Here is a 13,581-nt window from a genome sequence, read left to right as displayed (position 1 = left end):
AATCAATTTTCATTGTTGTCCATTTGTTTACCATTGCATTTAAGTTGTCAGGATTTTGTAGAGAAATAAAGATCCGAGAAGGATAGAAACAAGGGCCTAGATTTTCTGAGGGTTGTAAGTGCTCTCCAGTGGCACTAAACAATTTACACTGCGCCCTCTGGTCATTTTAATGGTAAGTGAATAGATGGAATGATTTGTTTTGCGCCATACGAGTACTAAACGTACCCAACATACCATAAAACTAGAAATAACTGTGAAATCAGTTAGTTTACTTCTTACATTTTTCTAATGCATAATTATAAGTAATAAAATACAGAGAGTTAAGAGAGAGAAAATATATACAATGGACATTGCTGCAATGTGTCATGACATAATCAATTTCTGTCCATGGAAGTAATTTACCTGTATATTTTTTGCCACTTCACTTATAAGGGCATCTAATCTGTATGGTTTGTCTGTGACAACTTTGGGCCTCATTACGACTTTGGTGGTCCCACAATAGGACTGCCAAAGCCCCATCGAGGACAACACCACCATGCCAGTGGTGCCCCCATCATATTACGACGTACCAGCCAGGCTGACCAGCGGGAACTGTGCTGCGGAGCTGAGGCAAATACTGTAGTACCCCAGCACTCTTGGAATGCACATTTTCTGCAAAGCAGACAGTGCGCTTTCTGACGGTGCTGGGCAGGGGGCCCCCGCATTGGCTTACCGCCAGTCTTTTTTTGGTGGTGGTGTCCCCACCATGGAAAGGCTGTCAGTAAGTGTGGTTGTGATTGTCGCAGAGGCACAACCCAACTGCCGTCAGCCCATCAGGAACCATGTTCCCGGCAGTGACGGCGGTCTGACTGCAAGGGTCGTAATATGGCAGTCGGACAGCCTTGATAGTGGCGGTCCGGCCGTCACTGAGAGGCTGGCGGTCCTAGGACCACCAGACATGTAATGACCCCCTATGTTTCCAAGAAAGTATTAAAATCATTCAAGTGGCTCAGGAGAGTAATATAAAATGATGTTGACTATTCACAGGCAGCAAATTTCCAAAATTGAGATCACATTCAGCATTAAGTAGAATTCATCAGAATGCTCCTGTTCTTTAGAACAATTCTTGGAGAAAGGATTCAAAATGTAGCTTTAGTCACTCAGCCTGGTTTCATCATGATAACTAAAACGACCCCCTAGGAGTAATTTTCAGAAAATTTAGATTTAAGTACAAGCATTATCTATTTTGATTCCAAAAGGCTATTGTTACACAGACATTGCCATAGCAGACCCCTTGAAAATTATGCACACTACTTTTATTGTGCCAAAAGAGAAAGGCACAATGAATAATTAAATAGGTGCAGTGTGATATAGGTATTCAAGTAATGATATAAATGCTTATATAAGTAATATGTTATAGCAGCAAAACGTCCTCAAAGTGCATAATATTCAGTTGTACCTTAAAATATTTCCTCAGTAGGCCACTTGTAGTTAACTAAAGTGGATAAACCTCGGAAATTGACAACATAGAGCAGGGAGAGCATTGTTGCTGGGTTTATTTTCCTGCTATAAAAATTTCTAGTGCTTATTCCTACAGGAAACACAGCTTCTGGAAAAGCACATTGAGAGAAAGTTGTCCAAGTATTTGCCCAGCCTGGTGTGTAAATTCAGTCCACCGATACTCCTTCTCCAAATAGACTAACTCCATGTTTTAATGCATCTCAAAGGTCTACCTGTTGAACGGTTTCTCAAACAAAAATCGATACTTCTTTCTACTGTCAAATATAAAAAAGGTAGCACTACTGAGAAGTTTCAAAGATTTTAAAGCTCACGATTTCAAAGATGTGGTAGCACGACAAATATTTCTATGAATAATATTGACAATTTGCAAATCAAATGTTGAACCTTATTTTGCTGTTTAACTGTTTGCCATTTTCAAATACCTATCTCACCTGCCACTTTGTCAGATTAGAAGGGCAAGCATTTGTGGTGACTAGCATCTAACACACCAGTATGAGTATGTTTAGCTTTTATGGTATTGTAAAGCAGCGCAATGGCACTAGTTTACATTGAGAGGACTTTTCTTGACACTTTTGTGGAAAAGACTGCTTTATTGGAAACAATCAGAGCTTACAATTATTGACAATCCTTTGACTAAGCGGCACACATCAGCTGTTGGTAATGACCACATTTTGTGTGGTGTACCCCCAGATTTTTGCCTTAACTTTTTTTGCTGACTGTAGAATTTTGTGCACTTTATTCCTGCTAACCAGAGGTAAAGTGCATGTGCTTCACTTTCGATATAATGAAATGGTCCTACCCACTAATTGGCATATTTAACTTACCTGTAGGAGTTTAGTTTATGGTACTTAAAGTGCATCCAGGGCCTGCATGTTAAATGCCACTAGTGGACAAATTGTGCCACCCACTACAGCGACAGAGCAAACATGACTACATGCCTGCCATGTGTAAGATAGCAGTGCAGGGTTTCACTTCCAAATCAGCCTGTCAAAATAAATCCTTTTTGACAGGTCTATAGTTTCATTTTAAATATTAAGGAATCATTGCCTCCCGCTAATGCAGGGTGCATGGTATTTAAGAGTAGGACAGGTAAAAGTTTAATGTTAAACAGTGAGAAGGCCTAAACTTCTATTCTCACTGTAGCAGAGATAGCTCTTCCTAGGAAATCATTGGGATACGATAGTCAAGTTTAATATTACTGTCTCCACTAAGGAAACAGCTGCATAGTTCAATTTTTGACTTTTAAATTATGTATTACAAACTCAATTCATTGGTAAAGTCAGATTTGCAATAAATATTTTAGAACAGGTGCTTTTATCAAGTTACCTGTTTCCTGTGTAAGCCTCTAGAAGCCCATTTGTGTGAGCTTCCGGCTCTCACACATGACCTGAATAGCCTCCTTGACGAGGTGTGAACTAGCCCCTAAAGCTGAGAAAAAGACCTTGGGTGTGAAGAGGTGTTCCTTTACTCTGGAACTCTGACCATCTGGACTGTGCCCAGGAACTTAATTAGCTTCAAATGGGTCGACCCTGTCACAGGCAGTAGTACCCAATACCTGGGCCTTCCCCCTCCCTTTGTCCCCCTAGTCAGTCAGACATTGACCCTAGTAGGAGAGGAGGTGCCCCCAAAACTGGTTTTGAGAGACTTCAAAGGAAGGATAACTCATTTCCCTGGCCAAACCTCTTGGGTGGGCACAGGATCTCTGCACAGGGGAAGAAAGGTTCTGCCATGTTGGTTTTGGGCAGAGAAGGGCACAGTGAGATTGTTTGCAATAAAACCCATAGGAAATGCTGCAAAAGTGGATAGGGAACTCCTGGGAACTTTTACTGCATTGTTATGGGCAGACGTTTGCCCTACCCACAATGGGGCACTAGACATAATTGTGGCTCACAGGTGTGGGACAACCAGACCTGGTATTTTCCAGCTGTTAATTCAGGCCGAAAAAATTGGCTGAGGTTTTGGCTGCAGCAGCCAAGTCTCATTCCCTGTGTTTTTTTTTTATCACAATGCCCCCCTGTCAGAAGTAACCGCCATTTTCCATCACCTATTCTTCCCACTCCATCCCCCTCACCCTCTGCCCCAGTCAAAGTGCATTTTGTGGTCTAACACAGGAAGGGACTCATTTGGAGTTGTTTTCCCAAAATATATCTAAATGAACACTACTGCAGTCTTTACAATGACAGTGCAAACTTTAAAAAAAAATTAAATGTACCCAAAAATTGTTTCAATGATAATGAGAGGTATTATGCGGTTCCACAAATTTTACCCAGAAGGACTAGTCAAGATATAATAACGTGCTCTTTTTAAGATGTTAATCTGGGTGAATATTAGATGAAAGTGAGCCGTACTACAGTGTTACGTATTAAAGTAGACATTCCCTGGTTTATATTATCAGTAGGCCTTACCTTATGTACAGACTGATCAGATTAGCTTTACGATTTTCCTGAAAGAAGGGTTACAAGAATCCTCAGTTGCTTAGGCAGGAAATTCCAAAACTGGAGGTCAACACTGAAAAAATAGCTTCTTAATATCAGGCGTGTTTTGAATTTCGGTTTCCTTACCCCTCAGACCTCGTAGGACTCCTGTGAAAGTCAGCAAATTTGAAAATACGAAGGGATCTTCAAACTTATTATTTACACAAATATATTTGTGTCTTATTTATTTTGCAATCATTAAAAAAATACGTTAAAACGCTGTGCCACGTGTGAAACAACAACGAAAATAACAAGTTTACATTAATTCAAATATAGGTAAAGGTATTGGCCATTCAATCCTACAATACAACGACTGAACAATAACTGGCATGTACTTCTTAAGACTAAGTGTTGTCCTAATATCTTTGTCTTCTCTTTTAGGGTGTGTTTCTCTTTAGTGCTATCCAAATGACTCCACTCAAAATGGGAAATTATGTGTTTCCTGCTTGGGGCCAAGGTGTTGGCTGGTTCATGGCTCTCTCGTCTATGGTGTTGATTCCGGGATATATGGGATACTTGTTCTTAACTTTAAAAGGCTCATTAAAGCAGGTATGTTAATGTTATATTATTTCAGATAGGACAGCTATTATTTATTTTTTATAATTAAAACTTCTATATTCCGATTACTGAAACAAATGAATTATTAGGGTTGAATGGATTTTGGCAGTAAAAGGTTAAGGAGAGCAAAAGGTGTCCCATTTTTCAACTTATTGCGAGAATGCTTATTTAAATTCAGGTGAATGTTAGGTTTTACTTTAATTTTAACTAAATTCTTCAATATCATGCACGGGAACTGCAATAGAAGTTATGATGATGATAACATTCTTATTAAGTACTATAGGTAGTCATTTCTGCACTGTTGATCTGGTTGGGTGCACCATACCATATGTTAAGGTTGTGGAATCAGAACTGAACTTAGATAATGAGGAATACACCTATAAGTTAATAAGGAAGGGCATTTCTCTTGTTGATGAAGAAATTAACAATGTATGTCCACTAACTGCAACGTTAAACTATAGAGAAAAACAGTGCCAGAGGATCTTAAAATGACATTACTTAAAACTGTGCCAGAAAATAACCCAGTACCCCCTCAGCCACTGGGTAGTATTGATGTCACATGCATCTTTAGTGCTACGGAGTGGAGGTGGCGTGGAATTCTTAGAAATTCTGATCTTAAGTGTCTCCAGAGAAATAGGGAAATATTGGCAGTAGATTCCTGCCCTACTAGAGGTAAGTGCACAGAGGGGGTTATAGATTTACTGTTCTTCTTTTCTTAACTCCAAATCTACGTACCTCAAAAAATATATGTGTGTGTATGTATATATATATATATATATATAAATACATATTACTTAGTGGTCGTCGTCACTAGATATTTATAGTAAGGACCTAGTTTCTATAAAAAAAAGCTGTTTTTTGCTTGCCTAAATCTTTGGCGCCGCTTGACGAATCTTCATAAAATTTGCCAAAAAAGTTCGACAGTCATGTGACCTGCTGTCTGTTAAGTTTTGGGGTGATCTGTGAAGTGGGGCTGAGATAAAGTGGGTGTGAAATTTTGAGCGTTTTCAATGTTAATTCCCATAGCCAAAATTGAACCATGATAGCGCAAAAATCACTGGACGGAGTTACACCAAATTTAGCAGAAAGGTAGATTTTGGACCAGAAAGACTCGTTTTCCGTTCACTAGTTTTTGAGAAATGCAAGGAAATCCAAATTTGCATATCTAGGGATGCAAAGGATTCACTACCCCCCCCAGATCTCATGCTGAGATCTGATTGGCTGCCAACACTTGAACAAGGAATTTGAAGCCGAGTCCCAGAAAAAAGAATAAAAAATAGAAAAGGCGTCATGGTATGAACACTCTGACCCCTTAGCTCTGGTGCTGGGATCCCAAAGGGACCCCCATGGCTAAAAAGCCTTTAACATTTGTTTTTTATAATTAAAATAAATATCAAGTGTGGGACTGCGGGTAGGGAGCCTCAAGGCCCCCCATGCTCCCAGCTGGCTTCCCACCTCCTGCAGGAGCCGACATTGCTGTCACAGAGAGGGAGCTGCTAAGGATACAGTTCATTCTCTTTGAAAGCAATAGTTTCCTCTGTTTCAGGCAGGCAGGGAAGGAAACAGAGGAAACCTCTGCTCACAGCAAATGAGAGCTGTTTAACAGCTCACATTTTCTGCAAGCAGAATGTTTGCTCTGACTTGGCTGGAGCTGTCAACTCCCTCCAAGTGAGAGCAAACAGTTATGTCCTGGGGTGGACACCCTAGGAAATACCAGAAGCCAACCCTGGGTGATGGACGTCCCCAGGGACATCTATGGCTCCTCAATGGGGGTCATGCAGCCCCCTCCATCTTACACAGACCAAAGGAGGTGGTAGTCCCCGTGGCTACAGTGAGGGCGCTCCTCACATACAATGTATTTAGCCCCATGGAGGTGGTGGTCCCTGGTCATGCAGGGGGCTGCACGCCCCCCTGCATTCTTAATGTCTTTAGGCCTGGGCGGTGGTGGTCCCCGTGGCAGTGGGGGGTCGCACAGACTCCCCATAGTCTTAATCTATTTAGCCCCATGGAAGTGGCAGTGCTCGGGCTGCAGTGTGGCACGTGGCCCCCTGCATACAGAATGTATTTGGCCCCAGGGAAATGGCAGTCCTTGGGGCTCTGGGGAAGGCATAGGGCCTCTCCTACATTAAAACAATGTTTTGCCCCTGCCTTCTTATTTCTGATTGCCCTGGGGAGGTGGCAGTCCCTATGGCCAATAAAATCCCTAAAAAGGGGCCCCATGCACTCCCTCCTTTTTAAACTTGCAATTCCCCCAGGACCTGGCCCACCCGGGGGCTATTTAAAAGAAAATGGTGGGAATTTGCCAGTTCTTTTTAAAAACATCAGAAAAATCTGTGGATCTAGATTCACAGATTTTGTCCAATGCTTTAAAAAATGCCCTTTTAGCCCTGGGGGTGTCCTTGTTGGACCCTACCAACAGAGCTAAGGGGTCAGGATGATCCTACCCTTGCCCCTTATCTTGTTTCACTCTTTTGTGGGACTCGGCTGAAGCCAAGTCCCAATATGGCTGCCAACATTTCCTTTTTGAAGTGCTGGCAGCCAATCAGATATCAGCACATGGAGGATCCGCGTCCCTAGATATCTATATTTTTAAAACTCTAATATCTCCAAAACTACTAAAGGGATTTACACTGAGGCAGGGGGCCAAGAAAAAGGGAGGATCAAAAAAGTTGTGTTTCACATATTGATTCCCATAGTACCATTAGACACAACCAGAGCCCGAACCACTGGACTGAATTACACCAAATTTGGCAGAAAGCTATCAGTATCAGAATATCCATATGCAGATTGTGCTTTCGCTTATTAGGTGGAAAAAAGTTCAGTAGTTTTAACGATATTAAAGGGAAAATACGTTTTTCTATTTCTGGCCGTGACGACATCACAAAAAAGACGAGCTTGTGCAGGGAAATGCACAGCTCTGATGGGCTGCCAACACTTCAAACAATTCAAACCGGCTTCAGCTGAGTCCCACAAAAATGTTTTTAAAAAGGGGCAGCTTAGAATCACCCTGACCCCTTAGCTCTGGTGCTGGGGTCCCAGAAGGACTCCCCAAAAGTTAAAAAGCATTTTTTTAAAAATGTTTGCAGTGAATTGCGTGTCAGATAAAATTAAAAATAAAACTAAGCACAGGCTCCTGCGCTTCATTATTCTGAAGCCCCTGGGTGGGCCAAGCCCAGGGGTCATTGTTAATTTAATGCGGGGGGGCACCAGGCCACCCTACAGCCCCGGGGACCACCACCTCTCCAGGACTTTACAGAAATATGGTGTGGGCCGTGTGGCCCCTCCACAGCCCCAGGGACCACCACCTCCCGTGGGCTTTAGTGAACTATGATGCGGGGCTGCATGGCCTTCCCGCAGCCCCAGGGACCACCACCCCCCAGGGCTATAATAAAACAATGAATGGGGTCTGTTTGAGACCCCCAAGCCCTGGGGACCCCCTTCCTCCTTGGGGCTGTGTAAAGTTGGAGGGGGCAGCGCGCCACCCCTTGAGGAGCCAATGATGGCCCTGGGGACTGCCACCCTCGACTGGCTCCTGCTATGTCCCAGTGTGCCCATCCCTGTGACATAGCTGTTTGCTTTTGCTTGGGGGGAGCTGACAGCCCCCGCCAAGCAAAAACTAATGAAGTCTGCTTTCTGACAGCAGGAGCTGCCAAACAGATCCCGCTGTCAGAAAGACAATGAGAGAGAGAAAGAGATTGTCATTGCATGGTCTCTCCAGCATGGTTACTCTACACGTTCCCGTGTGAGTGGTAGCCGCTGTTTGTTCTTAAGTGATATGTGTGGGGAGTAGAGGGTACTGTTACCTAGATATCTCTGAGGTTTGAACCAGGACCAGCATATTGTGGAAATCATATGTCTATCTGAATGGTCACAGGGGAGACCAGCCTGTTACTATCCGGGGTAGATATTGCCAAGGACAGAGGATTTAAATCTGGGCTTTCCTCCTGGTAAGTAGTTATGGTTGCACGCATAGGGTTATGCAATTGATTAAATATGAATCTATCCATACATGTCACATACATTCCCTCTGCTAGTGCTGTGCTACTTTTCATTCTGCCATTTGAAAAATGTAATCTGTCACGTTCAGTTGATATGTGGTGAGCGTTCATTGTACTACACATCCCTGTGTGAGTGGTAGCCACAGGTTGATCCTAAGTGGTATGTGTGAGGAGTAGGGGGTTCTGTTACCTAGAAATCGCTGAGGTTTGAACCAGGCCCAGCATGTTGTGGAGAGAGAATGTATATCCAAAGGATCACTGGGAAGACCTTGAGGTAAGAGAGAGGGAGGCGGGAGTCGGGTGCCTGTGTCTTTTTGATTTTTAAAGGTTGGTATCCTAGCATCAGGGTGAAATCAATAATAGGCAGAGTGGCATTGAGTCACTAAATAGTGGAGTTGCCTGTCTGGAACTTCAAACCTGCCAAGTTCATAGGGTAGTCTCGCCCAAATGAGATGTGTCAATAGTATTCGTACTGTGGCAAAGAAGTTGTTGGTTAGCAAGATAGGGATGTTTAGGAATACATACAGAAAACCGGGCAATACTACCCTTTTGATTATGGAGATGCATCCCGCTACCGACAATGGTAGTTTGACCCACAGTTCTATCTGCGATGTAAGCTTATCAATCACAGGACTGTAATTTCTGTGTATGTATTCAGATTTTTCCCTGTGTGAAAAGATGCCTAGGTATTTAGTGGAATCAGTACACCAGCGTCGAAGCTGCAAGGCAGGGTGTAAGTGGGAAAAGCTACAATTTGCCCCAAGTAATCAATAATCAACTGAAAGTGCCAAACCGCACTATCCAACTATCTAGCGAATGTGGGGGGGATTAACAGATGGAGGCACACAATTCATTGAATATCATCTGCGTGTAATGAAGCTAAAAGTGAGCCATGTCGAAACCGTAGGCCTCTTGCCAAATGGTGCTCCTGCAGGTGCCTCACTCGGTGGTCCAGTGTAATAATAAAAAGTAAGGGAGGGAGGGGGCAGATGTGATGAGTGCCTCTAGTTATTGAAAGGCTGGTGTGAGTGTAACATTTACTCTCAGCCTCGCTGTGGGTTCATTATATAGTAACATAATGAGGTCGTGGAAGCCATTAGGCATTACCTGCTTGGCCACCGTTGCCCATAGGAATGGCCATTTAAGTGAGTCACACGCTTTTTCCAGCATCCAACAGAGCAACCGCTGCAGAAAGTGCAGAGCAGATTTGATTTAAGACTGCAAAGACAGTGCAGAGATTCAATGATGTGGAACGACGAGGGACAAACCTAGATTGCATGGAAGAAATGATGTGCTGCAGTTGAAGGGAAAATTGAGTTGCTACGTCCTTAGCCGATATCTTATTGTCATGATTTAATAGTGATAATGGCCTGTAAGACATGCAATGATGGGCGGGCTTGCCAGGTTTTAATAGTAGGGTGATTACTGATTCATGGAGGGCCAAAGACAGCACACCAGTCTTTAGGGACTCAGCGAAGCAAAACACAAACGCTGTGGGATAGCGTAACTGGATGGACGGAATGCGGAACCAATCAAACATTCACCCCCAGTCACAGATCTGGGTTTAATCCATCCATTATTTTGCTCACCATGCCACCCCAGTTTGAACCCAGCCATATGCAAATCAGTCTTGACCCTGTTCCTCATGGGAACAGTCCAGCCCGAACTGCCAGGCCAGGTTCTCCCTGGACCGGAAACAAGCATCCTGGGACCGGTTTCGGGGTTTCACCCCTCATCAGCCAGGCTAGCTTGAATCCAGTGGCACAGTGAGCCCGGGACCCACGTCTGGGCATACCCGGCGCACTTAGGGCGGCAAAAGCAAAGCAAAACACAAACGCTGTGGGATAGCGTAACTGGATGGACGGAATGCGGAACCAATCAAACATTCACCCCCAGTCACAGATCTGGGTTTAATCCATCCATTATTTTGCTCACCATGCCACCCCAGTTTGAACCCAGCCATATGCAAATCAGTCTTGACCCTGTTCCTCATGGGAACAGTCCAGCCCGAACTGCCAGGCCAGGTTCTCCCTGGACCGGAAACAAGCATCCTGGGACCGGTTTCGGGGTTTCACCCCTCATCAGCCAGGCTAGCTTGAATCCAGTGGCACAGTGAGCCCGGGACCCACGTCTGGGCATACCCGGCGCACTTAGGGCGGCAAAAGCAAAGCAAAACACAAACGCTGTGGGATAGCGTAAGTGGATGGACGGAATGCGGAACCAATCAAACATTCACCCCCAGTCACAGATCTGGGTTTAATCCATCCATTATTTTGCTCACCATGCCACCCCAGTTTGAACCCAGCCATATGCAAATCAGTCTTGACCCTGTTCCTCATGGGAACAGTCCAGCCCGAACTGCCAGGCCAGGTTCTCCCTGGACCGGAAACAAGCATCCTGGGACCGGTTTCGGGGTTTCACCCCTCATCAGCCAGGCTAGCTTGAATCCAGTGGCACAGTGAGCCCGGGACCCACGTCTGGGCATACCCGGCGCACTTAGGGCGGCAAAAGCAAAGCAAAACACAAACGCTGTGGGATAGCATAACTGGATGGACGGAATGCGGAACCAATCAAACATTCACCCCCAGTCACAGATCTGGGTTTAATCCATCCATTATTTTGCTCACCATGCCACCCCAGTTTGAACCCAGCCATATGCAAATCAGTCTTGACCCTGTTCCTCATGGGAACAGTCCAGCCCGAACTGCCAGGCCAGGTTCTCCCTGGACCGGAAACAAGCATCCTGGGACCGGTTTTAGGGACTCAGCGTACACCTCCAAAAGTTGAGGTGCTAAGATATGGTTGTATGCCTTCTAGAAATTCCCAGTGAACCCATCAAGCCCGGGGGCCTTAGATCTACTTAGGGCATCTGTGGCCTGTGTGATTTTCTCACTCGTGATTGGGGCAGCAAGAAATTGCTGTTGTCCAGGAGTAAGCCACATCATGGCTATTTCGGCTAGGTAGTTTGATAAAGCCTCATCGCTCTCTTCAAAATGGGAAGTGTATAATTGTTAATGATAGTTAGAGAACATCTGGGCAATAGCAACGGTGTTGCCGGCAGTAGTGTCTTCATCTGTAAAGGGCTCTGTAACATATGTGGCATGGTAATTTGGTCGAAGGACTCATACCAGGGTACATCCTGGCAATTCCCCTTCTGTGCATTGGTGAGTTCTGATGTATTTAACTAAATAGGCTACTTCTCTCTCAGCCCGGTCACAAAACTCCTGCAGCAATTTAGATTTGCCAGCCAGCCGAGAGTGTGAAGCCTCAGCCACACCAGCCTGGTCCATGCCACGAAATGTGCACTCAACATTATCCAGGTTGCTCCGAATGCTGTGCAGTAATCCTGCAAGTTTAGCAGTGCACATTCCTCTTATATAAGCCTTAAAAGCTTCCCAAACTGTAGAATATTTGTCTATGGAGACAACATTGGTCTTGAAATACTGCTAAATTTCATCAACAGATTTCTGTATGAAAGACCTTATTGTGTAACGTATTTTCTGGGAACCGCCAACAGCGAGTTGACTTATACAGGTACATTATGCGGAGCGCCATTGCAACCAGTGCGTGATCCGAGAGTTTGCAGGGCTTGTGTGTGAATCTATGAGCCATAGCAAGGCCCCTCTTGACACGTACCAACGGTTGATGCTGGTCCACACATTGTGCGGTGTGGAACAGAACGTGAAGTCCCTGGCATGTGGATTACGAGCGCGCCAGGCGCCTGTCAATTTTAAAGTGTCAAGTAGCTCAGTAAGCTCCTGCAGTGAGTGAGGTTGAGTGACTATAGTGGACCCAGTGTTGTCAAGTGGAGGGTAACAACTGAGATTGAAGTCTCCACCTACGAATATGAGATCTGCCTGGAAGCGAGCCTTGTGTGCAGACAGCTAATGGTAAAATTCTGAGGCGTCCACATTAGGTGAGCAAACATTAACCAGTAATATTAACCTGTCTTCCAGGGTTGCACTCACCATCAGGTACCTGCCTTCCGTGTCAGCGACATAGTCACTGTATGGGATACTTCTATGAATGAGCATGCATACCACCTGGCAGTACAAACTCTAGTGTGAGAAGAAATAGTTAGGCCCCCCTGTAAGCAGCATACGTACATTCTGTGTGTGGAAAAAATGTGGGTTCCCTTTCGAAAAGTAAGATTGACTCTATGCCTCTTTAAATAGGAAAGGATCCATTTCTCTTTTTCAGGATTATTGAGACTCCTTATGTTTCATGTCATACACTGAAGATTGAGTTCTCATGTACTACAAGTGTGCATGGTCATCTTGTATGGAATTCGGGTATGTGGCGTGTTAGTCAGAAAATCTGTAACATCAGAAAAGGAGCATGGTCTGTGTAAGCAAAAATAACAAACATAACAATTGTGAAATTGATCCCCACCAACACCAGAAGAAAGGCAACTGGTAAATCCCCTCAGAACTCCCACAAATAAAACAATCAAACATTTTGGTGTACACCTTGGGGTTGTAGCAATACTACCAAGGACATCAGCCTTTTGGATATTGTAGATGTAGATATTGTAGATGTTATAGGGGAAGTTCCACCCAGATGGGCAGAGGTTTATCCATTGAGTGGGTAGTCAAGACACCAGGACCATGACTGTCCAGGTTTAGCACTATGGCGGGAAGTAGTAGTCGAACCTACTAGCGGCACAAAAGGAGCAGTCTAGGTGGTGATCGTGAGTTCATGGGGTTGGAGACTGGAGAGCGTTCCGGAGGAGTATGGGAAGGGGAGTGTGCGCCATTCCTATGTTGCTTGCAAAACTGAACCGCCTCTGCCAGTGACTGAAAGGTATAGTGACAACCATTCACCTCTACCCACAGACACCCTGGCTAAAGTATGCTCATATTCGAGGCCTAGTTTCTGTGCATTTCAAACTAGCAAATTTCCTCAGTGCCTCCTGCATGGTCTGCATGAAGTCTGGGAAGAGAGACAGTGCTGAGCCCTAATAGTTGCGGGGCCCCTGACAGGCCAGATGCAGTGTACCTGTCTTTGAAATTAAGGAGGCGGGCTATAATCGAGCGTGGTGGGGCTCCTGG

At 44.6% G+C, this 13,581-nt stretch overlaps 1 protein-coding gene across 4 annotated transcripts in view; it reads left to right on the top strand.

Annotated features, from left to right (window-relative positions):
- The window catches only part of SLC6A1 (solute carrier family 6 member 1), a 528,744-nt gene that overhangs the window by 464,806 nt on the left and 50,357 nt on the right, over positions 1 to 13,581 (top strand). For all 4 annotated transcript variants that reach the window (XM_069206662.1, XM_069206663.1, XM_069206664.1 and 1 more), the window contains one exon: positions 4,356 to 4,523. In XM_069206662.1, the coding sequence (XP_069062763.1) occupies positions 4,356 to 4,523 (168 nt within the window). The remainder of the gene's footprint in view (positions 1 to 4,355; positions 4,524 to 13,581) is intronic.

Source organism: Pleurodeles waltl, chromosome 9 (genome assembly GCF_031143425.1).
Source record: "Pleurodeles waltl isolate 20211129_DDA chromosome 9, aPleWal1.hap1.20221129, whole genome shotgun sequence".
Lineage (NCBI taxonomy): Eukaryota > Metazoa > Chordata > Amphibia > Caudata > Salamandridae > Pleurodeles > Pleurodeles waltl.
Note: the sequence above shows the minus strand (reverse complement) of the source record. Positions and strands in the feature narration are given on the sequence as shown.